Source organism: Stegostoma tigrinum, chromosome 15 (genome assembly GCF_030684315.1).
Source record: "Stegostoma tigrinum isolate sSteTig4 chromosome 15, sSteTig4.hap1, whole genome shotgun sequence".
Taxonomy (NCBI): domain Eukaryota; kingdom Metazoa; phylum Chordata; class Chondrichthyes; order Orectolobiformes; family Stegostomatidae; genus Stegostoma; species Stegostoma tigrinum.
In genome coordinates this window covers 38230716-38257309 of record NC_081368.1, presented here as the reverse complement: position 1 = coordinate 38257309, position 26594 = coordinate 38230716, and the positions used below count along the sequence as shown (strand labels likewise).

At 38.7% G+C, this 26594-nt stretch overlaps 1 protein-coding gene across 1 annotated transcript; it reads right to left on the bottom strand.

Moving 5' to 3' along the window:
* Nucleotides 1–380: 380 nt before the first annotated feature.
* LOC125458931 (START domain-containing protein 10-like) lies at nucleotides 381–26033 on the bottom strand. Its single transcript, XM_048544780.2, has 6 exons — nucleotides 25647–26033; nucleotides 10893–11040; nucleotides 9158–9261; nucleotides 6435–6552; nucleotides 5607–5659; nucleotides 381–5223 (listed from the first exon to the last, which is right to left on the bottom strand). Exons 1-6 carry the CDS (start codon nucleotides 25809–25811, stop codon nucleotides 4990–4992), a joined length of 822 nt encoding a protein of 273 aa, XP_048400737.1. The 5' UTR covers nucleotides 25812–26033; the 3' UTR covers nucleotides 381–4989.
* Between the last annotated feature and the right edge of the window lie 561 nt (nucleotides 26034–26594).

The window sequence follows — 26594 nt, the reverse complement described above, 5'->3', positions numbered from 1 at the left end:
TGGAAGATTCTAGTGTCAAACAAAACTAACAATACCAGATATAGTCTGTTCATGTGACTGAATAAACAGAAGCCACCTTGTCCAATTATTTCACTTTAACAGTTGAAATATTTTCAATGGTCATTTTCTTTCTCCTTCAAGTGCAGCTAGTGTGCTGGTAAATTACGCGATCATGAGAAGTGAGGTGAATGGAGGGGAATAAAACGTGTGAGGCTGGATGAACACAGCAGGCCAAGCAGCATCTCAGGAGCACAAAAGCTGACGTTTCGGGCCCAGACCCTTCATCTTTGAAGAAGGGTCCGGGCCCGAAACGACAGCTTTTGTGCTCCTGAGATGCTGCTTGGCCTGCTGTGTTCATCCAGCCTCACACATTTTATTATCTTGGAATTCTCCAGCATCTGCAGTTCCCATTATCTCTGAATGGAGGGGAATATTGTTATACTGATCTTTATTCGAACAATAATAAATACCAATACATAAATGTGAAATGTGATGTCATTTGTTAGGATAATGGCATTGTCTATTCTGGGAATTCTACCACTCTCCCAACGTTAACAGTGGGGGAAAAAAAAAATCTATGCTGTCATACTGGGAGCCCTGGTTAGTGTTCCATTCTAACAGGACACTTAAGCTAATTGAGGGATCCAATTATTGACATACCCAAGATCTAAAAGCTACACTTTAAAAATCAATTTGTTCTCTTACAACCTGCCCCTATTAATTCAAAAAAGTCTATTATTACAACATGCACATATAAAACACTGTTGCCAGTCCCAGTTGTTAAATGGTAATTTTCATTTTAAGAAAATTTGAATTGTGCAAGATTTGCTAAATACAGCTTTTGCTTAATCTCAGATACATCATTTGCATATAAAGAAATTTAGCTGAGAGTTATGTAAAGAAAGGGAACTGAAGCCAGATTTCCTGTCTGATAGTTGCAGATTTAATTCAAATACTTTTTCAGACAGTAGCTACTCTAGTATAGATACAAATGACTTAGATAATCAGTATCATTGTAATACAGACGCAAGTTAAAATATCTTTATACTGTCCAATTCTGCGCTGTAAGTAATTGTTTCCGAGATAAAGTCTACATTAAAATAAATCTGGTCTAATTTGATTAAAAAAACATGAACTTCACAAATACATGACAGCCAGAGGAACAACTAATTGAATTGAAAATAACTTCCTTTTCTAGTTCAGTGTTTTTGAAAAAAGAAATAAACGATTGTTTTGTTTAAACAACAAAACCAAAACTGTATACAAAGAAACTAAGCACATCCAACAGGCAAATAATTCCTCTCTCAAAAGTTGAAAGAAATACAAAATTGTACTTCGGTCTTTCATCCATGAGGTACCTTGAGTAGGCTAAGATGGGGTAGGAAAGAGGAAGCAAGGCGGGAACCTAGTCTTTAAAAAGAAAAAAGGAAGTTTTAAACTTCTCAGCCAGCAGTGTAACTCAGGCAGAGTAAATTATAAGCAGAATAACATCTCTTAATCAACCCATGATCAGATGATGATTCAAGGATATAAAACTATCAGTATATGAATCCCCCCCCCCCAAACAGCTGACGGTTAGCCACATTGGGGAGGAGGAGGAGGAGGAGAAAAGAGATACACAGAATTTGAAAAGATTTGACAGCAATAACAACATGAAACTACAGATATTACAGCAACTTCCAAAGATTTGGAAATCCTCTATAAATAAGATAGGGTAGGAGTGCAGCCCCATTCTGAATGGGGAAGTATGCTTTAAAAAAAATGAAAAGAAATGATCCTAGGATTCATCCGGCATTTTGGGATAGTATCTATGAGCTCCCTTTTGATTTATGGTGCAGGCAAGAGAAAAATACACATCATAAACATGCAAACACTGAGGTCCCGCCCAACTCTGGTTTTTCCAATGTTTAAGAAAAACACAAATGTAAGCATTAAATATGCTCCATCGAATGCAAATTGTAGGCACAGCTTTCTACTACTTTAATATTTTTAATTAGCACACTTCTATCACATTTACAGGAGTTAGAAGGAAATTAACAAACATTTGATAATCAGTGGGATGAACAAGTATACTGGCACCACAGCAGTATTGCTGCTAAATTTCAGAAAACAGTGAAATTTTCACACTTGGCCCTTTGGTGAATAGAGTAACCTAGCATGGCAATCACAAATTTTAGACTGGAAAAGGTTCAGTTGAGCAATGGGTGACACAGTGATTACCAAGTCATAACAATTTGAAGTGAACCTCAACAAAGTTTGAGCAAGACATTGATTTGGCTTCAGCATAGTTTTTGCTTTACATACAATAACCCTAACCTGACAACACTGCAAAAACTACAGAAGTGACTATATTGTAAGGTCAATGGATAGCTGAATTTCTTTATAAAACATTTATACAGGACAAAAAGCCTGTGTATAAACAGAGACATTTGTATCCAAAATGACACTGAATGCTCAGCAGGAACAAGGTTCTTTTCACAAAAACAGAAATTTTTTTCTAGCCTGTTTGAAACATTTCGGGACCTCAAAACTAGCAGACGCATAAATGAGGTGGATCCTTATCAACCACACATCACTCTCAATACATACAAATTGTCATTTTTTTGGGTACAACCACTTATTGGTTACGAGGCAGGGCAGGGTATCCATTTTCCTATCAGTGCCTTATATCAATTAGAGAGCTGTATTAGATTCCCAATAAAAGGAAATAAAAGGCAACAATATTTAGAAACAATGATTAGAACTGCATTGGCAATTCTTTAGCAGGGACTATTTCATTGGCAAAACCAAATTACTAGGCATATCTTTAAGTGTTTTCCGCCTCATGCATCTACTAGAATTGAGGTCCCAAAATTCTCTGCAGTTATTTCAAAAGTTGCTCATTTATTTTCAACAGTTACAAAAATCCACTTTACAAAATACCAAAAATACCCCTAAATTCCAATTCCAAGATTTTGTTCTCAAAATGTATCATCTTCACTCATACTTTTAATTTATTTAATGCCAGTGCTTCTATTGCACTGTAACATCTACATTGTCTGTACAATCCCTTAGGCACCTTAAGTAGTTCTGTTGGACAATATTTTTTGAAGTTCAGGAAAGAAAATTAGGGTTCGGCCTTAATATTCCTCTGATTCAGATTTAGAAGCAAGCATACCAAAATTTATTGCTGTAAGGCTTCATTAACAAGCTGAAGAACAATACACTGATCTCTTAAGGCTATTGTAATTTCTGAACAAGTAGCTGTCCATTCTTGCAAATAAAAGATTGTGGATCATATTTTCTACAATCATGTCACCTATTTTGAACATACTTCAATAGCAGTTAAAGTTAGTTACTATTCAACTGACTGAAATGATTACAGATTGACTGAACCATCAAGGTTTAACAATAAAACAATGAGCAGTTCCTTTCATGTCAGGAATCATAAAAATAGTGCAGAGCTGTGTTCTAGGACAATGTGTTTCAGTACTGTTATATCTACTAACTGCTCAAATTTTGAACAAATTTTAACTCTGCTGCCAACATTATAAAACAAAGCATTTGGGTGCTGATGGTTATAAGCTTCGCCATTAACAATTACTCATTTAGGTCTAACCACTTCACATATGAAACCAGCCTAAAACTTGCTTGACAGAATTTTATTCACCTCATCTCTATATTTATTGTATGTAACATGTACATGAGCCTGTATATAGGGCTTCCCCAATTCCATCAAGACTGCAATTGATCATTTTCCAAGGTGATATGAACATAGGAAGTTTGTATCCATCAAAAACATTACCTTATTGACAACTGACATCCATTATGCATTCCCCCCCGCCCCCACTATTTTTCATTTCAACATGTATGCCCCTGCTCAGTTGTACATCTGCTGCAAAGTCTCACATTTAAATATTAACAGTCTACTTCAGTCTTGATTCCCACTGCGAATTGTAAAATCTCTCTCATGCATTACCTTGCTGTACGCTCAGACTTTTATTTTAAAAAGGCAGTGGGAACCTGGTGTTAAAAGGCAGGACTTGGGAAGGAATATTTCAATTGAAATAAATATCGAACCATAAAAAAGGAAAAAGAAACAATAAAAATAAAAAAGGGATCCTCAGACTTTGAAGGAATTGCTCTGCTAGGAGAGAAACAGATCCCCTTAATCCACATGTTGAACACCAGACACCCAAGTCTTTTAAATGTGTGTTTTTTCCCCCCCCACAAGAAGAAGTTGTTCAAAGTTAAGTGAATGGTGACTATTAGCAACGGTATCAATAACTAATCTTAGGGTTAATGTTTTCTTCACTTACTTTAACACAGTAGTGCAAAATTTAAAAATTGTGACCCTACAGAACACAAACAAAAACTTTCAGTCCACTTGGTAGTTTAAAGAATAGAGAATTACTGTTCATAAAAAAAGGTGCACAATGATCAGAATCTTATTACATGAGAAGATAAGATGTTGCAGTCTGAAACCAGGACAAGTAATTTTGTTTCCAAGGTAACTTAACAAACATTTTCAAAGTGACTTGGAAATCAATACCATATAATCCTTGTACATACTCTTCTTTCAAACCCTGTATACATGTAATTCAAGAGTCCTACAGTCTCACTAAAAAAAAGAGAGAAATTTCAAAAGAATCCTTTCAATACCCCAATATAACATTTCCGAAAGATGCATTCAAAACTAAATAAAATCAGAAGTCATTTTCATGCTGTTCCTTCATTTTAACATGTCACTACTAGTATTAACCCTAGGGTGCACAGATATTTCATTTATTGCCTGAATGTCATTCTGTATATACACACACACACACACACACACACACACAACCTTGGTTCAATGACAGTTTTCTCCCCAATCATTAAATCCATCCACAATTAAGAATTTTCCTCCCAAATTCCAAGAACTAATATGAACTCCTGCTGACTCCTCCGCAGCAGCCCCAACCATCAAGGGCGTACAACACTGCAGAAAAACAAAAACGTTACAACATGGTTTCAGTCTTTTAAGCCCTTAGTTCCACATTCTTCATCATCACTACCATTGTTCTCTTCAGATAGGCCACTTTCATCAATATTTTCCAGTGAATCTGCATGCTGGATTGAAAGTTCAGAGAGGCTCATGGTTGGCAAGGTATTTTGTTCTGGGTAAAGCCAAGGTTTGAAGGCTGGCCTGTTCTTCTGTTTCCATTCAGGGTACTTCAAACACACTTTATGGATTCTCTTCAGAACCTGAACCACACACAAATGCAGGCATATCAGCATCTGAATTACACAACATGTTGGTATTCTAGGAAATCTCCAGAGTATGGTTAGAGTATTGGATGAAATAAAAAGCTGCTAAACATTTCCAGCAGAAGAAAAATTAGTATTGCACACCATTCCCAAAACAGAACAGCAATATATGTATTTAAATAAGTGACTGACAATAGCCTGTTATTTATTTCTTCATGGGAATAAAGAAACAACATTTTAATTTTTTAACAAGTATAATTTGTTTTTTTAAAAAAATACTGCCATTTTCAATTCAACAGATCCAATTGTTTAGTGAACATTGTAATAGACCAATCCAGGAACACAAACAAACAAATGTCTCCAAGCTGATTACTACTTACTTTTGGAGCAAGATACTGAGAAGCTTTGTTGACAACCCACTTTGGAAGAGACCCTGAAAGAACAATCCAGAATTATTCAACTGGTTGCAGGAACTATGAACAAAGCCCAAATGTTAAAGTGAGGGGTCAACAGATCCTTCAGAAAAACAAAGGGAAAATACAGTTAAGGTGAAAACGAAATTGAATATTATAATTAACAACAATGACAATTAGACTGGGTAAAAAGGAGCTTTCTTTTCTCATCTGAAACTTTAAATGTTTGATATGTAAAAATCATGATTTTTGATTTAAATGCTTTGAACTAGGAACTATTGTTTAACTACAATTCCAGTTAATACTGGAAGGTAAAATCAATAAAGGTTTCCATTCTTAATAATTACTCAACTTTTAGAGTAAATGGAATTAGGCCTTGCTGTAATAAGCCCCTGACTCGTGAAATATGCTACTAAAAATTCACATAGGCTCATTGGCAATCATGACAGATGGGGTAACTATACCCAATGAAAGAAATCAAGACTTGAAAACTAGATGACAGAGACAGTGTGTGCGTGCGCGCACGCACACACACACACACACACACACACAGAAAAGTAATAATAATCAGGGAGCAAGAATATGGTTATCAGCCCTCAAACCTGTTCCACCAATTGATAAAATCATGGCTGGCGTGGTACAACAAAGCCATTTTGCAGTCCGATCTTCATATTTCTTGACATCCTCAAACTAAAAAAAAATTCCCCATCTACCTTGACTCAATTTAGTAAAACAGTCAACATGTTTTGACATCCTAAGTTTCATAATTGCAATGTTACTGCTGTCAATACTCACCTTTAGGATCTGCCTCAGCCATATACACAAGATTACAACTTTTGGACCCAGTGGGTAGGATTCGGTAACCTGTTAGAAGGGACACAGCTCTGACTAGATCTTTCTGAGGAGGATATTTCTGTGAAAGGGAAGGGAACTGAGGTTGAGAATGCTGGTCTTTGGTAACAAGCTTAGCTCAGACAATAAAAGCAAATGTTAACATCCATAGGTGAAGCCAGACCATATACATTCTTTCATGCAAAAATCTGTAAACAGTAATTACCTTCCACTTATTTATTCAATTTATTGGATTAGACATACCCTTTGAAAGAAAACAAAAATGCCATATTACATTTGTTGTTTAGGATGTTAGCCCTAGAATTCTGTGCAGCAGTAACGTTTCATTTCTGCAGTCATCCTCATTTTCAGAGCTACTGACTTAATAAATAGAGCCATTGACATGCATGGCAAGGAAACAGACCCTTTGGTCCAACTTACACATGCCTACCAGACATGCTAATTTAAATTAATCTGGTCCCATTGGCCAGCATTTGGCCCATTTCCCTCTATCCTATCCATATACCCATCCAGATGCCTTCTAACTGTTGTAATTGTTCCAGCTTCCACCACTTCCTCTGATAGCTCATTCCATACATGCACCATGCTGTGAAAAATGTTCTTCCTCAGGTTTCTTTTAAATCTTTTCCCCTCTCACCTTAAACCTATGCCCTCTAGTTTTGGACTCCCCACCCCAGGGGAAAGACCTTCTTTATTTACCCTATCCATGCCACTCAATTTTATAAACCTCTATAAAAGGTCACACCTCAGGCTCCAACACTCCAGGGAAAATACCCCTAGCCTATTCAGCCTCTCCCTATAGCTCAAACCCTCCAAACTTACCATCTCTCAACATCCTCATAAATCTTTAAATGAAACCTCAAATGTTGTTATTCATTTCCTCAAGGCTTTTCTAATTGCTACCTTTCCTTACTTACCAAAACTTCATGACTTAGTTTTTTTGGCAGTACCTTCCTTTAATCACCTCCCCAAATTCCAATTTAAAATGGTGGTGTTTTAATGATCTGTCTGTAAAGCACCTTTTGATGTCAAATTAAGGAAAAGGCGCTAGATTGAATAATGAGTCTTTTTTCCCCTCCTCCTCCTCATTATCACAATGGAGAAAGTACACTTTAGCATACAGATACATAAATGTCTGGTTCACATTTCAATTTGTACAATTAACTGTTAGACAGTGCAGCATTATGGCAACACTAACCTCATTCGTTATTCAAACTCGGGAGCACTGTTTCTAGTTTCCACTATTTTAAAAGCATTACACGTGATTTGGAAAAAGAAATCAAAATCTAAATTACCAGTTTGAGACCCATTATTATTTTAAAATGTCAAGAACACTACACTGGCATCCAAAATAGCAGCCAATCATTTAAAAACCCCTAGAATACTTTCACAATGTCAGACATTAAACACCTAACGCTGAAGCAAAATACTATACACATTAGAAATGTAGAAAACGCTCAAGAGGTCTGTGGCAAAAGATAAACAGAGTTAATGTTTGAAGTCTGTGACCTTTCATTGACATGTTGTGACAAAAGATTACATTCCTGAAACTTCAACTGAGATTTGCCAAGGCAGCCAGGATCCTATCATCTTCTGGGGCTACCTCTCTTTGGCAATTAGTAGAAACTGGAGAAACTTTTTACAGGCAAGAGGTGATCAAGTGGTTGCCACAGGGAGCTGCCCAGAAGAGTTACTGGTGCAAACAGAGGGCTAACAGCACCACAACCGGGAGCACTTGATATTGGAACTATATCTGAATGAAGAGCACACACATTGATATGGCCCTCAGAACCAGACATTGGAAGCATTACACACAGAAAGAATGCTATAGAGTCATCTTTCTGTCTTTGTATACAGAGTAGTATAAACCCCTCTACTTCTCCCATTGAATCCAGTGAGAAGCTCAGGTTTTCCAACAAAGTGGAGATCACCCCCTCTCAATTATCCAATTAATCAGGCCAATTGAGTTGAGGTAAACCATTTGCCACCTGTCCTGTTTCTGGTAAATTGGTCTGGTATCAAAGTCTTCAGGCGTATGCCACACCATTTTGTCAGCCTCTCCACATCTAAACCCCCAAACCCAAATGCCTCAAATTCAATGATTCACTTCATTTTTTCCTGTCTGCCCCAACACTGCTAGATTGAGTATTTCCGTAGTTTGTGCTTTCATTACCAAAACACGAGACTCCTCTTAAAAAAGCTTAAGTTACTGATGCTTGAACTATAAAATCAGGGCACGTTCAAGGTTCTTCTACATTTCACTGGTGCAGCTGTGCCCAAGCGTGCTGCCAATTGCATTTTCAGTATGAACAGCAAAGATCAATATCCACAAATATGCTGTTAAACCTCCCTGCTCTAGAAAATGAAACCTAGTAGCTTTGAGCATTTGCATTATTGGGGTTAAAACGTAGCACTCGCTCAGGTCAGCATCAACCACCAAATCTAAGACAGGCACATTATAATATCACGTTACATCTCCAGCATCCACAGAACTTCGCTTTTATACTTCATATTGATGTTGCTTTATCAAACTACAACAAATTCTTAAACAATAGGATGCTCTTGTTTCAGTATGACATTATATCAAGATCCCTGTTGCTATATGCAGTTCCTTTCCCTTCATCTTTTGATGATATTGCAGACAGATAACTTTGAAACATACTTACAGGGTGTTTCACTGAGTAGTTGATAATCATGTAATCATTATCTGTGACCAGCCAAGATCTCAAAATAACCACATCCCTGTCTTTTAGGGGTCTTGGACATTTCCCTATGAGGAACACAAGCAAAAGTGTCATCATAAAGAGCTGAATTTTTTTTTGTTAAGAAGCACAGTCGTTCATGTCATACCTGATCAAAACAGCATCTAGCAGCCTACTCTTGTGCAAATCTGTTAATATCATGTTGTACTACCATTGTTAGTTGGCTGCAATTTCATTTTTGGATTCAGTGGGTGGGGGGGCAGGCATTGGGTACACTTCTCCTTGGCACAAAGGCATCCCTTGGCAACATGGATTACCTCCACACAGTATTACCAATGCTGTCTAAATGACCTCCTAATACACCTTAATTGCTTGACATAACTAGGAGCAAAGGCCCAAAGCAAGGTGTGAATTTATAATCAAAACTGACAAATCTTCTGACATACTGAGAAAAATATATCAACTCAGTGCTCTGTCCCATCTCCCTGATCAAGTCGACATTAAAAATCCCATGACTGTAGTTGAAGAGCAACTTTTAACTAGCTGACATACTTTTTTCAATGAACACCAGCAAAAAAAAGCAAAATGATTAATCAGTTGCTAATTCAACATGATTTCCACTTTTCACTACATAATAATTACATTTTGAACTCATTTTTAAATACAGCATTCAGACACTTTGAGAACATTAGTACTTGTATAAATAAAAGATTTCTTTTAAAAATGTTACCATGTGCATTGATGGTAAGATAGCTAGATTTCCACAAGCCACATCCCTACCAAACACCTCAGTAGCATAGTTAAAATTGATAGCACCGACTGGGTAAGGCCTACGATAGATCCAAGCCACATTGATGCAATTAAGAAAACCTCTTAATTAGGTCAGTTTAATCTCAGAGATCCTTAAGTCTTGTCACATGTGTAACAAGCAGTACTGTCAAAAAAAAGACAAAACAGAAGATCCTAATGCTGTCTCTGCTCCCACCCCAAATGGGTGATTCTTCAGTCATTTTTTTGTTTAAAATGAAACTACATTCCGATAATGCAGTTCACTACTATAGCCCCTCCATGCTGGAATTGTCACAGATTTATCAAGGCCATATAAACTTCTGTAGCCTACTCCAACATTCAATAATTAATCTGCATACTCCAGTTCAATAAGCATCAACTCCCCCTTTTTGACATTTGAGAGAATGGACAGTGAATCCTGACAAGTTATTCAAAAAAGAGCATTAAGTCTATCCTCAGTTAATATCCAGGCACTTGCCAGGATGATTCATCATATAGTAACTTCTCCCTTCAATCTAGCAGCACAAGGGCAAATTAGCAACCCCACTTAGGGAATATAACCAGCCTTCTGGTCTGTAGAGTTTAATTCTACAGGGATTCACTTTGCCGACTGCATCTCAACATTTCTGTATAGAAACTGACATGAGCAAACCAAGACAGCAAGACTCATTTATCTGAAACTGACATGACAAATAGGCATTTCCAAGGGCTTCTATAATATTTCAGCGCATGTGTGCATTCCCAGTATGATGATCTTCTGGATATTAGTTAAACATTACCCAAGAGGTTATCAGAACAGAGTGAGTCATATGTACATCTAGCTGTATTTTCAACAATTGCCAATTCACTTCTTGGAGAAGCAGCACATAAAATCACCAAATAAGTTTGTGAACTCTTTGAATACACTTACATGAATAATACCCAACATCTGCATTTGCTGTGAGCCGTGCAATGTCAAAAGTCTTGATGACCTGCTTATCCCACTTGAGGCGGTATTCATTATCATGTAGTACGTCATACACAGTCTCTGCAGAAGTGTCTTTAAGTTCAATTCTACACTGAAACAGGAAGAGGAATGAGTTGTTAAAGTCTCATAGGATAATTTTTTTCCGATTGTGAAGATAATACACCCGCACTCTTAGCACACTGTCGCACCAACATTTAAAAAAAAAACACTCCTTAAATGAAATTCTTGGGGCACTGTGCTCTTAATGTCTGGCTGAATATTTCCAGGAAAATAAGCAAGAGAAAGTGGAACAGAAAAAGTGAATTTGAATTCTGAATACATATGTGCAAGGTATACAAAGAGAAAAAGCTGCAAAAAAAAACTTGAGCAGTAATTCCTTAACGTTTAATTTTTCTTCTGACATCATTTTACTGTAATTTCTAAGAGGTTATTGCTAACCAAATCACATTCAGGACCTTAACTTTAGATAAGCTGCAACTGAAAATAAATCCTTCAATATATCAAAGGCAAGATATTGGACTTTTTAAAAACTGAAGATTAAACTCAATAAAAATTACTTCTGACAGATGACATAGATAAGACTGCAAAAAGATATATACTCAGACATACTTCACAGAAACTGCTCCTTTCCCCAAAACCCTTAAAAGGTTCAGATTTTCATTATTTTTATGTAACAGCTTGACAAGTTATCACACTGTGGCCATTATATCGCGAGGTGAGATTTGAACTCAGATCTTCTGACCCAGTGACAGGGAAACTACCATTACACTACAGGACACTTAGGTTCAGATTTAATTTCAACTCTTGACAGAGGGTTCAGACACCTTCATTCTCTATGCAAGGCTTCACTTCCCTGTTCATTACAGCAGACTTACGTCCAGCACTTACCCTGTTAACAACTCATGCCAGCAATTATCAGATTCTTTTCTGTCAGGGCAGCAAAAAAAGCAGAAATGACATTGCCTAAGTAGGTTAAATAATTACTCTGCAAAATACCTATGTTCTGTCTGCAAAACTGACCCTGAGCTTCTGGTTGCCTGCCACTTCAAAACACACTCACGTATTCTCTGGCCAACATCTGTCTCAGGTTTGCTGCAATCCTCTAGTGAAGCTCACCACAAACTAGAAGAACAACACCTCATTTTCTCTTTGGTGACCCTGCAGCCTTCAGGCCTTAAGAGTCCACTAAATGTTAGGCCTTGACACCTTCTCCCAGCCTCACCACATTGGGCCTTATTACAGTCTATCACAAACAGCCTATTGTCAGCTACCGATTCTCCCAGACTAACCTCTACCCACTCCTTTGTGTTTCTCTCCCTCTCTGGACTCCATCTCCACTTATCATTTACTACTCCTCCTTCCCCCAGTCCCCATCCCAAACCTCCTAATATAAACCAATTCTTTTCCCCCAAGCTACAAATCAGTTCTGAAGGGTTGCTGGACCTGAAGTGTTAACGTTGGTTCCTCCCCACGAATGCTGTTAAACCTGCTGAGTTGTTTGAGCAATTTTGGTTTTTGATCTACAGTTCCTTGGTATTTTTGTTTAACTCACCAATAAGAACAAAAAGGGTGTGGAAATGATCAGTTTTCTGCTGACATACTACAGGTGTGACAAGAAGTTCATAAAATAGCTGGTTTTCAATGCTGAAAAGGTTTGATTTTCTTGAAGGAAGGGGTCAGAAAGTTATTCTGAATATAGAGATCAAGACAGCCGTTTCAAGAAGTGTGGCTTAAACTAAATGAGTTTGGGCTGTTCATGGTTTACTTAAGCTTTTATGTCCTACAAAATGAAGCCAGGAGTCAGAAGCAAGTGACAGTTCAGCAGTTTTTAAAAAACCTCTACCAGCAAATGTCCTCCTTCAGTGCTTAAAATGTAGCCAAAGCTAAGAGTTTATTCCTTGGAATTCAGCAAGGAAAGCCAGCAATTTAGCCTTTCAAATTTTTCCCTAGGAGACAAAAAAAACCTCATTTCTAGATATACAGCTAGTAAATCTTCTCTGAACTTGGGTGTCTTGGTGAAGAGAATTTAAAGAGAATCATGTCCAATGAATGCGCAGAAAGCCACTAAAAGAAAATGCTTGCAGCTCCATCAGTTGGGATACTCAGTAAAGTTAATAGGATGTTATCACTCAAGGGGAATTGGATGCAAAAGTAAGGAGGTTATACTTCAGGTATACAGGGTGCTGACTGAGATTGCATCTGGGAGTAGTGTACAGTATTGGACACATTGTTTAAGGATAGAAATGTACTGGAGGCAGTTCAGAGAAGGTTTACTTTACATATTTATGGAGTGCGGGCTCTGTCTTACAAGGAAAGGTTTGATAGACTAATCTTACATCTAACATCTACTGGAACTTAGAAGACAAAGAGGTGACTTGCCTGAAACATACAAGATAGAGCATTCTCAAAAGTATTGAGGAGGAGAGGATTTTTTTTTTAAATCTTAAAGAAACTAAGATTAGGGGACACAAGTTAAAACAGTGATTTGGCTCTTTTTCTCTCAAGAGGATGGTTAGCGTTCGGAATTCTCTAGAAGGCGGCAGAGCAGAATCTTTGAATATTTTTAAGGCAGAGGTGGATAGATTCTTGTTAAACAAGGGAGTGAAAAAATTATGGGTGTTGGTGAAACATGAATTGATGTTCAATCAGATCAGTCATGATAACACTGACGAGTGCAGCAGACTTTGGGGGCTGATTTGCCTACTACAGCTCTTGAACGTACATATAAAACATACAAATTAAGACAGCAAATAAAAAGCAAGAAGCAGCTGAGCAGCATAGGAGTAAGATAAGTGGAAACCAGGTGGTGACAGAAAAAGAGAACATATTAAAATAAAAAGGTTCTTCCAGTAGAACTGTTAAGGTTCAAAACGAAGGCATAGAAACTAGCATAAGGGCACTTGACCTGAACTCTCATATCATTCATAAAAAGTTAGAGATGCACAGCACGGCAACAGACTCTGCGGTCCAGCTTGTCCATGCCAACAAGATATCCTAAATTAATCTTGTCCCATTTGTCGGCATTTGGCCCATATCCCTCTAAACCCATCCTATTCATATACCCATCCAGGTGCCTTCTAGCTATTGTAATTGTACCAGCCTCCACTGTTTCCTCTGGCAACTCATTCTATACATGCCCTCTACGTGAAAAAGTTGCCCCTCAGGCTTCTTTTAAATATTTTCCCTCTCACCTTAGACCTAAGCCCTGTGGTTTTGGACTCCCCTACCCCAAGGAAAAAGACCTTGGCTATTCACCGTGTCCATGCCCATCATGATTTTATGAACTTTAAGATTACCCCATAGCATCCAATGCTCCAGGGAAAATAGCCCCATCCCACTCAACCTCTCCCCATAGCTCAAACACTCAAAACCTGGCAAGATCCTTCCAAATCTTCTCAGAAACATTTCAGGTTTCACAACATCCTTCCCATAGTAGGGTGACCAGAATCGGACACTGTATTCCAAAGGCAGCTGAACCAATGTATGTGTAATGTTTATAAAATCATGGGGGGCATGGATAGCATGACTAGCCAAGGTCTTTTCCACAGGGTAGGGGAATCCAAAACTAGAGGGCATAGGTTTAAACTGAAGAGGGAAAAAGATTTAAAAGGGACCCAAGAGACAATGTTTTCACTCAGAGGGTGGTCCACGTAGTCGAATGACACTAAATAAATAGTGGAAGCTAGTAAATTACAACATTTAAAAGGCATCTGGAAGAGTATATGAATAGAAAGGGTGCTAATGAGGCCATACATTGAATACTATGTACAGTTTTGGTCTCCTTATGTACAAAAGAATGTACTGGCAGAGAAAGGGGTGCTGAGGAGGCTCACTAGGTTGATTTTGGAGTTGAGAGGGTTGGTTTGAGAGAGATTGAGTAGCCTGGGACTATACTTTTGGAATTTAGAATAATGATAATTTCTTGTGTTTCAATAAGAACCCTATGAAGTGAGTAGATAGGAGAGAAGCAGGGAGGTGGTTTCCACTGGCAGGTGAAACTAGAACTAGGGGACATAGCCTCAAAATAAGGGGAAGCAGATTTAGGACTGACGTGGGGGAAGATTTTTTCTCCCAAAAGGAGATGAATCTGTGGAATTCCCTGCCCCCTGAAACGGTTGGGGCTACCTTGGGCGAATGCTTTTAAGTCAAGAGATTTTTGAACAGTAATGAATTAACAGTTATGTTGAACAGGCAGGTAAGTGGAACCACAGTCCACAAAGAGATTGGCCATGATCTTACTGAACAGCGGAGCAGGCTCAACAGGCCAGATGACTGACTCCTCCAACTTCTGAGGTTTGTTTATTAAAAGTACATGGACAACCTCATGTGAAGATGTTCAGTGACTGACCACAGAAACCAAATTGTAAAAATAAAACTATCAGTATTAGCATCAACTGGGATCACAGTACTGGGAAAACTATTCTCCATTTTTTAAATCTTAGAAGCTGAGCTTTGTACATTAGATAAGGACTGTCTGTATCTTAAAAAGCGTATTCCACTTCTACATGCAACCAATGCTGGTTCTAGACTATTTTCGTAAACTAGCCTCACATGTCAAGCCAAATACTATCATCATGCTGGAGGATACATATTTTACTATTCACTCACTATCAAAATCCTAATGAGATAGTTCTACGAAATCAATGTTATCCAAATTTAATTGCAAATTCTAAATGACTAAATGAAATGACTCAGTTGTTACACATTAGCTGACTGAAGATGGGGCATAGAGTCTCAGAAAACACAGTTCAGAGCAACTAATTTCATTGTCACCATTGACAGTCTAAAATTTTCAGGTGCATGCCTCTTAAACTTGCTCACAACCTTTGCAAGTTAAATGAACTACAAACAAAAGCCAAAGTTCTCTAACAGAGGAGGTTTATAAAGGATTTATTCCTTTGCTAATCACAAAGTTTTAATTTTCCCAATGTGAGACACACACTTGAGGATAACTTACTTTTGTGTGAAAAGGGTAAAGTTTTCATTCTGAGATGAATTCCTTCCTATCTAGTCTCTGTAGACATTTTTGTGCTCAGCTAGACTCCACTGTGTTGTGGGTTTTAAATCTTAAAAAAAATGTCAAACAGATTTTATCACCAAGTCATCTTTTAACTGAAGCCACAAAAAGGGAGAAAGGCCAACCGAAAAAGCTAAACTTATAATTTATAGTGCTTTTAACATATGTCCATAACTTCATTATCATTGCCCTATCTGATACAAAGTTAAACTTGAAATGTTGGTGCAATAAAACCTTGAACTAAAAAGTTTCCTCCTCATTTGAAGTCATCACCACCAAGAGTATTCAGTCTCTGAAAAGGTCACTCAGCTTTTCTACTAATCTAGCACCATAACCATGATTTACACCTTAAATATCCTATTGTATTAATGCTACTGTAATTTCTTAGCCAACTAACCTCCATTGCTAAGAAGAACTAGTTATTTGTCTGATGCTGTTCGCACAACATTGCTGTCTTTAAGTTAAATCAGCAAACGTGCTTATGCTTGTAAAGGAATGGAGTAGCTGTAAACCACGTTGTTACATCCAGGAGACTTCAAAATGCTGTGAAATGTAGCTCCATTTCTTTCTCATCTGCAATAACCTCCACATTCCTGTAGCCACTGAAGCTTTACCAAGTTTTGGTGGCTTCTCAAGTCACCAAAAAGAAAAAAAAATGACAAAATAAATCACCCAGGACTCTTACCACTCTCTAAATCCCTACATGACCTTGCTTGCTCCTCCTCCTCCTCCTCCTCCACACGCTCTATTTCCCTCATCTAACATCTGTCTACTTATTGTTTAATGTTTCTTTGACTCCTGTAAGGAGACTAATCTGTTCTCACCCTCTGGAAGGGTTCCCTCAATGCCTCCATATGATCAGCTCCTTCCTTAGGTTCACTAAACCCCCTTTCTGGGCCTGTACTATTTCTCCTCCTTGCTTCATATCACCTTCATGAACTCCTACCCATCAGTCTGCTCTCCAATCTTTCTGCACGAAATATATACAATATAAAGTGCAACTTGTACAGTTGCTTCCATAGTTAGTTTGAATTTCGTCCATAAAAAAGGTGAATCGTCAGACTGAAGTAGGCCTGTAGAACAAATTGGATCATTTTTAAGTATTGTGTGTGTTAGTGATGGTGATGCAAATTATTTAGCAGAGGCTGGTAAATCTGTACTGGCCATCCTTTGTAAGGCTTTGGTTTGTCAGAAGGCCATTTCATCGCTGAATTGCAGGATTAAATCTTTAGAACCCTAGTTAAAAACTGGAATACTATGTGATATTGAGATTTCATAATCCTAGGAATGAAACAAGGACAAGGACAAGGACAATTCCAGCCACCAAGCATGATCCAGTACTGAAAGTGAAGGAACAGGCAACATATGATCTCTGCATCTAAAATGGCAAAATCATTGCATAAACAGACCATGTGAGACAATCAAATGGATCTTGCTGACAGGCATGTAAAATTAGCAATTCTCAAATGAAATTTGAGAAAAATCACAGCATTTTTACACCAAAAACATCTTTTATGTTCCCATCCCTGTGATATTGCAAATGAAACTAGATGGCACCAAACCTAGGCTTCATCCCAGAAAAATCAAAACACAGAACAGTATGAAACTAATAGCACTCAAGATACCACTGCTGTAATAACAGAATAGTTGCCCAACTCAGACAGATCCTTATAGAGTAAAAACAAATCTACCAGGATTCTATAGATAGTGAACCAGAACAGTGAGGGAGAAAAGCTTCAAAGCCTTACTGTACAAAATACTGATGGAAAGATGGAGCCTTATAATGCCTTTAAATTTATCTTACTTTCACTTCCAGTCACATCCAGAAGGAGAAGTTATTAGCAATTTATTCAAGAGCCACGGTTTAAAACAAAACTGAAGAAAATAAAGCTGATTAAATCTTCAGGACCTGATCTAATGTATCCCAGAACGTTGTGGGAAGTAAGGGAGGAAGTTGTGGGACCCTTAGCAGAAATATTTGCAACATCTATAACTTCAAGTAAGGTGCCTGATGACTGGAGGGTAGCTAATGCTACTTTTGTTTAAGAAAAGGTTGTAAGGAGAAAACAGGAAACTATAGACCTGCGAATCTGACACTGGTTGTGGGTAAACTGTTGGATGAGATTATAAAAGATAGGATTTGTGGACATTTAGGAGAGGCAAAAATTGATTACGGACAGTTAGCATGGTTTTGTGCGAGGAAAACCATGTCTCACAAACTTGATTGAGTTTTTTTTTGGGAGAAGTCACCAAAAAGACTGAGGAAGGTAGAGCAGTTCTGAGAAAGGGTCACCAGACCCAAAACGTTAACTGTTTTCTCCTTCACAGATCCTGCCAGACCTGCTGAGCTTTTCCAGCAACTTTGTTTTCTTTCTAGAGCAGTAGATGTTGCTTACTTGGGCATTAGTAAAACCTTCAACAAGGTTGTGTCTGGTAGACCTAATTAGTAAAGTTTGGTCACATGGGGTTCAGGGTGAGCTTGCCAATTGGATACATAATTAGCTTAATGGCAGTAGACAGGGGGTGGTGGCAGAGGGTTGCTTTTCAGACTGGAGGCCTGTCACCAGCAGTGTTCCACCTCATCCAAACTAATTGTAAGTCATGGATAGCAAGTTTACAGATGACACCAAAATTGGTGGCATAGAAAACCTTCTTCACTGTCTAAGATTACAAGAGGATCTGATCAACTGGGTCAATAAGCTGAAAAGTGGCAGATGGAGTCCAATCTGGATAAATGCAAGGTATTACATTTTGGTACAACAAACAAGGGTAGAGCTTATACAATTAATGGCAGGGCATTGGGTAGTGTTATAGAATAGAGAGACCTGGGGTGCAGGTACATAATTCTTTCAAGTTCACATCACATATAGACAGATGGTTAAAAGGACATTTGGTAGGCTTGCCTTCATTGCTCAGGCTGTGGAGTATAGGAGTTTTGAAGTCATGTTGAGGTTGTACAGGACATTGGTGAGGCCTCTTCTGGAAAACTGTGTCCACTTCTGGTCACCCAGCTTTAGGGAGGATATTATTAAGCTGGAGAGGGTTCAGAGTCTATTTACCAGAATGTTGCCAGCTACAGAATATTTGAGTTGTAAAGAAAAGTTGGATAGGTTGGGACTTTTGTCACTGGAGCGTAGAGGCGACCTCAGAGGTCTATGAAATAGTGAGAGGTAGAGAAGGAGTCATTGGTAGTCGTCTTTTTCCCAGGATGGGGGATTTCAGAAGCAGGGGGCACAATTTTAAGGCATGAGGAGAAAGATTTTAAAAAAAGATGTGAGGCAAACTTTTCTTTTAAAAAAAGAGGGTGGATCACATGTGGAATGAGCTTCTTGAGGAAGTGCTGGCATATGGGTACAACTCCAATGTTTAAAAGACATTTGGATAAAGTACATTAACAGTAAAGGTTTGGAAGGATATGGGTCAGGAGCAGGCAGGTGGAACTAGTTTAGATTGGGGTTATGTTTGGGATGGACTGGTTGGACCAAAGGGTCAGTTTTTGCACTGTATGACTCTAGGATTCTGAAAGCATAGGTGAAGTTATGTTCTACAGCCTTTGGGGTGTTTTGCCACTGATTAAATACTCTGACAAAACCTAAACATCAATGTCTCTGTTGCAACAAGATGCAAAACAACCTTAAGTCCAACCTCTAACTTTGCTTTGGTTAGATAACTATTTGAATGACACAAAGGGATGGGTCTAGTACCAAGTTAAAAGGACACTAACTTGAGCATCTTCTGAAATCAGGAGAATGCAACTTCTCTACATAATGTGAAAACCACCATTCCACAGGCCAGTTATTTTGGTCAAGGAGGGAATCTGGCCAATTTAAAATACATTTGTTTAATGGAAGTTAGTTATCACGTAGATTGACTACACATCCGATCTTGATAAGCTACAGTACATTCTTGTTCACATTCCCCTCAAATCATGATTTCTTTAAATGACAAATGGACAAGGTTTTTGGTCTGGAACCAGCTAACCAATTGAGTGCAACACAGCATTTGAAAAATATTTGCAGATTACACAAAATTGGTCATGTCTTAAATAGAATGAGGAGAATTCATTCTGCTGAAATTAGCAAACCTATGGCAGATTAAAATTGACTGCAGAGGTGTTGATTGTTTAAGAGTGATTCATCGAAAGAAGTTGAGAGAAACAAAAAGGGTACAAAATTAAAAGGGGATGTAGGAACAGAGTGACCTGAAAGTTCACATTTATCAACCTTTGGATGATGTGGAACAAATTGATAGGACTATTACAAAAGCATCCAGGATCCTCAGGGTTCTTCTCCCCAAAGATGGAAAGAAGGGGATTTTTACTCAGGTGTTTCCATATTATGTACAGTTTTGTTTTTAAACAAAACTCTATAGTGAATTATAATCTGGAAAACACAATCTGAAAAGTGTGGTAAGAACAGCTTTTGACAGGACCATTCAAATACAAAGTCAAATGTATACTTGAAGAGGAAGAATTTTCATGGTCTTGGGGAACAACGGCAGAGACACTAATTGGATAGGGCTTTCAAAGAGCCTGCACAGACATGACAGCTGAAATGGCCTCCTTCAGTGCTGTATAATTCTATGATCTTGTTTTAAAAACAAAGGTAGTTTTTTTTGAAAAATGAAATATAGCAGTGGTAGAACTTTTGCCACATTAGGTAAAAATGCACCCTAAAGTAAGTTATACCTTGTAAAGCTCTTCTTGACACATTTTAACATGTAGAAAGCATATAAATATTTTTCCTTCCTAATTGCATTGTAATTTTTTAAAAAAGTGGCAATACCAGTTAAAGTGCATGTGTGTCAATAATATAACCTGAATTTAAAGTGTATAAATCAGGGCATAGTTTCATTCGAACAGAGTGAAATCTGGAGCAATACTGATGACCCTATTGTTTGGTATGAAAACATTTTCACGTGACTTCATAGTTCTTTTCCTCCCACAGACAGATTACATACTCTGATAAAGATGGAGCAAATGTGCTGTTCAATTATTCCTAACATACACAAATCTAATCTAGACCTCCTTAATTACATAAGCATCTTTATGCCATCATCTGTTCGTGACAGTGTCTATCACTGTTCCCCACCACAGACACAGAAACATCTACAATAGCATAGCAATTGTTACTGGAACAGTAATCTTTAAACCAAACTCCTAGATTAAGAGAATTTAAAACCCAGCTGGTAGAAGCGGAATTTAAATTCAGTTAAAACAGAATTGGAATGAATAATAAGTACTGTAAAACTCAGATTTTCATAATCATCTATACAGTTCCCAAAGTAGTATTTTGGAAAGAGTAGTCTGATATCCTTGGGCAGTCTGGTCTATTATGTGGCTGCAGACATACAGCCATGTGCTTGACTTTTAACTGCTTTTTGAATGGCCTACCAAGTTGTAGGGTCTCATTGTGATTTTGATACAGGAATAAAATTGGATAAAGCAGCAATATAAATCAGAGGACCATACACAGCAGACTCCTAACATTTGGGATTTGTCCAAACTTTGGCAGTCAAGAAACACAATCTACGACATATAATTTTTGCACAGGACTTTCAACTAACAGGATATACACTTCTAGAACGATTCTGGAGTATGTTCTGTTTGACAATCAGGGCAGAACACCAGAGACATCAGCTCAGACAGTGAGGACTGAATGCCTCCAGGGGAGGTACAATTCCATACCAAGGATAACACATTGGCTTGCTGTGTTCCTCCAGCTGCACAGGCAGCAGAGGAGCAAGAAAATTGGCGTTGACATCAAGTTTCCTGCTCTTCTGATGCTGCCTGGCCCACTGTGTTCCTCCAGCTGCACACCAGCATCTGCAGTTCTTACTATCTGAGTGAGTTCTATTCCATACCAAGGTACTTTTTCCTTTGGTGCAGTGCAGTGCACAGGTATTTTTGCATAATGGCATGCACTTTGATCTTGCAGCATAGACAGAATATTGCTTCAAACTTGGCTTCAGAGTAAAAATACACAACAGAAGTGTCCTGATCTCCGCTAATCACCTTCCCTCATCTGCTGAAATCATCATTCTTTCTGAAATAAGTCCACAGAGGCCGATATCCTGTCACCGAGTCACTCTTTATGTACAGAGTCCTGGACACTGATCCAGCTCCCTCAGAGCCAGCTCCTCAGTGAGGAAGAACTGACACTCCTGTTTATAATCGGTGAGCCAGAGCTCCCTGACTGGACCAGATTAACCGCCCCAATCGGGGCAGACCTTGTACAAGCATTACACTTTTACATTGAACTGGAAGTGGCAAGGGCACTTTAGGGGAGGGATTTGGTCCCCGAGTGGTATCAACACTGATTGAGCAACCAGAATCTCAAACAGAAACAACCAACAGTTTGGGCCTAGGACTGATGATGAGGAAGAGAGGTGGGTGGGGGGGGAAAAACACTCAACAATTTTACCAGTCATAAATGACTTTGATCACTATTCACAGGTGTGATTCCTGCTCAGTTCTTGTACAGGATAAGGCCCCCCCTTCATACTGAGGACACCATCCACTGCAGTGGGTAACACTTACATTCTGGTCTCTGAATTTAAAACAATTCTAAATGAAGTGCTGCAAGACATAAAAGCAGCATCTTGCATAAACTATGCAATGGTATAGTACATAAATCATCCTGTTTTACTATATATAAAAGCAGGCAAATTCTTGAAGGTATGTGCATGACAACACTGGCCAGCATTCCAGGTAAGCAGTAGAAAAACAAAAGCTCAGTATTATATAGATCCATGAGCCTTACATTTCCATTATTTCTTCAAGATGGTGATGACTGGCATGAATCTGTCCAGGCTGCCCCATGTCAAGATAAACTCTGGGCATGATAAATATTGCACTCCAGCATGAGAACAACTTTCTGCATTAAACCAGAAATCGATTGTCTGTATTCAAATAAGTGACTATGAATTATTCATTTACAGCAATGTTTTTGGACAGCAACTTCTCAGATTAATAACTTTGTTTCATTGTCATATAGATAACTTCTATAAACATTTAGAGATAATGGGAACTGCAGATGCTGGTGAATCCAAGATAATAAAGTGTGGAGCTGGATGAACACAGCACGCCAAGCAGCATCTCAGGAGCACGTTTCGTGACATCAGCTTTTGTGCTCCTGAGATGCTGCTTGGCTTGCTGTGTTCATCCAGCTCCACACTTTATTATCTTCTATAAAGATTTATCCTGGTCTTAAAGTACAAATGATATTAAAAGATATGCAGAGGATTTTAGAAAAAAGAAGTTTACAGCTATAACTTAATCTGAACAATTTGTTAAAGAAACCAGATAATTTTACATAAAATGCACATGACTGCTCCATCACAGTCAGCTGTCTGATACAAGCAGATGATGAATTTAGTAGAAGTAGAGTCAGAGTCAGAGTCACAGCATGGAAACAGATCTTTCGTCCAACTAATCAATGCTGACTAGGTATCCCAAACTTAACTAATCCCATTTGCCTACATTCAGCATGTAACATTCTGAACCCTTCCTATTCACATACCTGTCCAAATGTCTTCCAGGTGTTGTAATCGTCCTCACCTCTAACACTTCCTGTGGCAGCTCATTCCTTCCACACACACCAGTCTGCATGAAAACGTTGCCCTTCAGGTCCCTTTCAAATCTTTCCCTTTTCACCTAAACCTATGCTGTCTAGTTTTGGTCTCCCTACCCATGGAAAAAGACTTTGGCTATTCATCTTATTATGCCCCTCGTGGTTTTATAAACCTCAAAAAAAAGTCACCCTTCAACTTCCTACACTCCAATGGGGAGGGAGAGAAAGAGTCTCAGTTTATCCAACCTCTCCTTATAACTCAAGCCCTTCAGTCCTGGCAATTTCCTTAAATTTTTTTTCCTGCACCCTTTCTAGTTTAAGAACATCCTTTCTATAAAACAGGGTGACCAGAATTGTTCACAGTATTCCAGAAGTGGCCTCACCAATGTTTTATACAGCCACTACATTCCAACTCTTATACTCAACACTTTGATCAATGAAAGCAAGCGTACAAAATGCGTTCCTCACCACTGTCTTGCTAAAACTTTTCATTTATCCACCTTGCTAATTTGCTGTAACACAGGTAACTGAGGCATTACAAATGGAATTCATACAGCAGAACCTGGGAAGATTTTTTAAAAAAAAAACACCTTTCCTGCAAGTAGCAGCCAACTTCAGAACATGCTTTAGTGATTCTAACACCTTTGTTGTTATTGATTTAAGAATCCAACCCATCACATGGCTGAAGCCTCAGAAATAAATAAAAATGTTGCTAATATAGCTTGGTGAAATAGGAACTTGAGGGGTAGATAGATAAAAAGGCAAGGAAGCTCATATTCAGTGATGTGCCACATAAAGTTACTTATGTATCATAGCAGAGGTGTTCAGTGGCAAGCTCTGAAAATTCCTATAATTAAGATATTCCTATTCCTTAGATTGGCAACTGTATAGCAATGTCTTTATTATCATTTAAATTCTACATCTTCAAAGGCACTTAATACTAGTTAATATCATGGAAGGTATCAGTTTACTCTGCTATTTCAGATTAGGATTGTCTGTAGGTTTAGAGTATTGAAATCAGCATGCCTAAAATAAAAAGGAAATCACTAAAATCTTTACCATTTGATTTGCAGTAACTTAAAGACACCTTATTGATACCAGATTCAAGGATAGTCCACTAATACCTTCTGTTCATTAGGATCCCAATTTGGGGCCAATAACATTCAAATCCTTTGCAATAAATAACATCATCTCCCTTCTTGATAATTATATTTTGTTCATAAAGTAACAAAACCACAGTTAAAATGTATATACCAAGGCCACAGACACCCGATTTATTGTTCATCCCTAGCTGGTTTTAATCAAAGTGACAGTCAGCTATTTCCATGAACCACTGCAAACCTTGTAGTCATGCTATCCTACAAATGACACTGGGTGTTAAATGAGAGGTGCACCAGAAAGTGAGAATTGAAAAGATGGAAATGTGCAGTGCATCCATCTTAAGACAACAGGTGGGTTAGCATTCTGGATGAAGAATTTGCAACTGGGATCTTAATCCCCTTTGTCCAAACCATTTCAAAAAAAATCTTAGATCCTGTTGCACAGTTTCAATTGCATTTGTCCATCTCTTCTATCCCTCTACATAGATTTGCCAGTCTCTTTTGGAGTTCTGAACCATCGACCCCTTCTATCACTGCTAGGCTTTTCAGTAGTGATTATTTGTTTAGCTTTGGCTCAGTTGTATTCCCATCAGTATGTAAAGCTTGGATATAGACAGATATGAAACAGGCCAATGCTGATGGATTCCTGCATTGTTCGAGGTGCCCTCTTTTGGATGACGTGTTAAATTGATTAATGTCATGGGATCTTTGAAAGGACAAACAGTAGGGGAGCTGGCTTGGTGTTCAGGCTAATGTTTGTCCCACAGTGTAATTAAACAGATGATTTTTTTTCACTTGTCCTTCTTTGCAGAGTTACGTTTCCACACACTGCACCAGCGAGCATTCTGCAAACGAACTTCACTGCTCATGAGGCGGTGTGGTCTCTACGGCGGTGATAAGTAATGACGACTTCTTTTCTCATTATTTCCTAATTTCCCAGGGCAACTCATGTTGACCCCAATGTTCCCAGTCCCTGTCAGTCAATCCCGTGCCCAGTAGTTTCTTTTACCTTGATCCTGTGGACGGCTTTGCCCTCAGTCGCGGCCTGCACCCAGACGCCTATCTCCAGTTTACTGTACTTCTGCTGCCAGCCACGCTCCGATTCGCAGCGCTCTCTGAACGAGGCGAACGCCAAGTCATCGGGGATCTGCACGGTGTCGCGCTCAGCCGACATGGGGCTGGAGGAGTGACAGCTCGAGCAGTGCGTCAGTACAACTCCTTGAGCGTATTTCAGCCCCAAGCCGGCTCACCCCGAGACACAAGCGACCGCTCCAACGCCAAATGTCCCGCCCCGACCTGCAGCTACAGGTGACGTTTCACATCTCCCCATTGGTCCGTCAATCTTTCACTCAGAAGCGACACCTGTGCTCGTTCGGAGAGTCTTCCGACTTCACAGCAACAAACAAAAAATGCTGTAAACCCCCCTGTTCCCCACGGCACGAGCTTACTGTTTCTCTGATGCTTCCAGAAAATCTGCCTTGCGAACTCTAACTGAATGCCCGTTTCAAATGTCGATCAAAGCCTTTCTGATACGGCTCGAAAGTTTATTTTCGAGTAGTTTAAAGTCATATTTCTAGGTTCAACCTCTTCTTCATTATTAGACTGACTTTCACGGTTGAAAAGCTTCAATCTTTCCTCATAGCTCGGCATCTAAAATCGAATGCCCCTTATGCCTCCTGCCTGCACCAGAATTGGCATATTATGCCCCCTGTTCAGAATCCCATGAAAACAGCATCGGGGAATATATTGGATGTGGGCGTTGCTTCTGTTTACCGCTCGCTAAACGTAGAATATAACAAGATTGAAAGACTCAATAACGAATACAGTCCCATAATAAACAGTTGTGAGTAGTAAATAGTCCTCCATTTTAATTAGTAGCTTTTGGTGGCGGGCTTGTAGTTTTAAAGATGTCCAGGTGACTGCACATCATTGACTGCAATTGAAACTCTAAGGGTGG

Excerpts from the sequence above, each read along its gene's own strand:
- LOC125458931 (XM_048544780.2), bottom strand. The coding sequence starts at position 25,811 with ATGTCGGCTGAGCGCGACACCGTGCAGATCCCCGATGACTTGGCGTTC. Across the intron at positions 11,041-25,646 it reads AAGCCGTCCACAGGATCAAG|TGTAGAATTGAACTTAAAGA; the intron begins GTAAAAGAAACT and ends TTCCTGTTTCAG. Across the intron at positions 5,224-5,606 it reads CTCAGTATCTTGCTCCAAAA|GTTCTGAAGAGAATCCATAA; the intron begins GTAAGTAGTAAT and ends TGTGTGGTTCAG.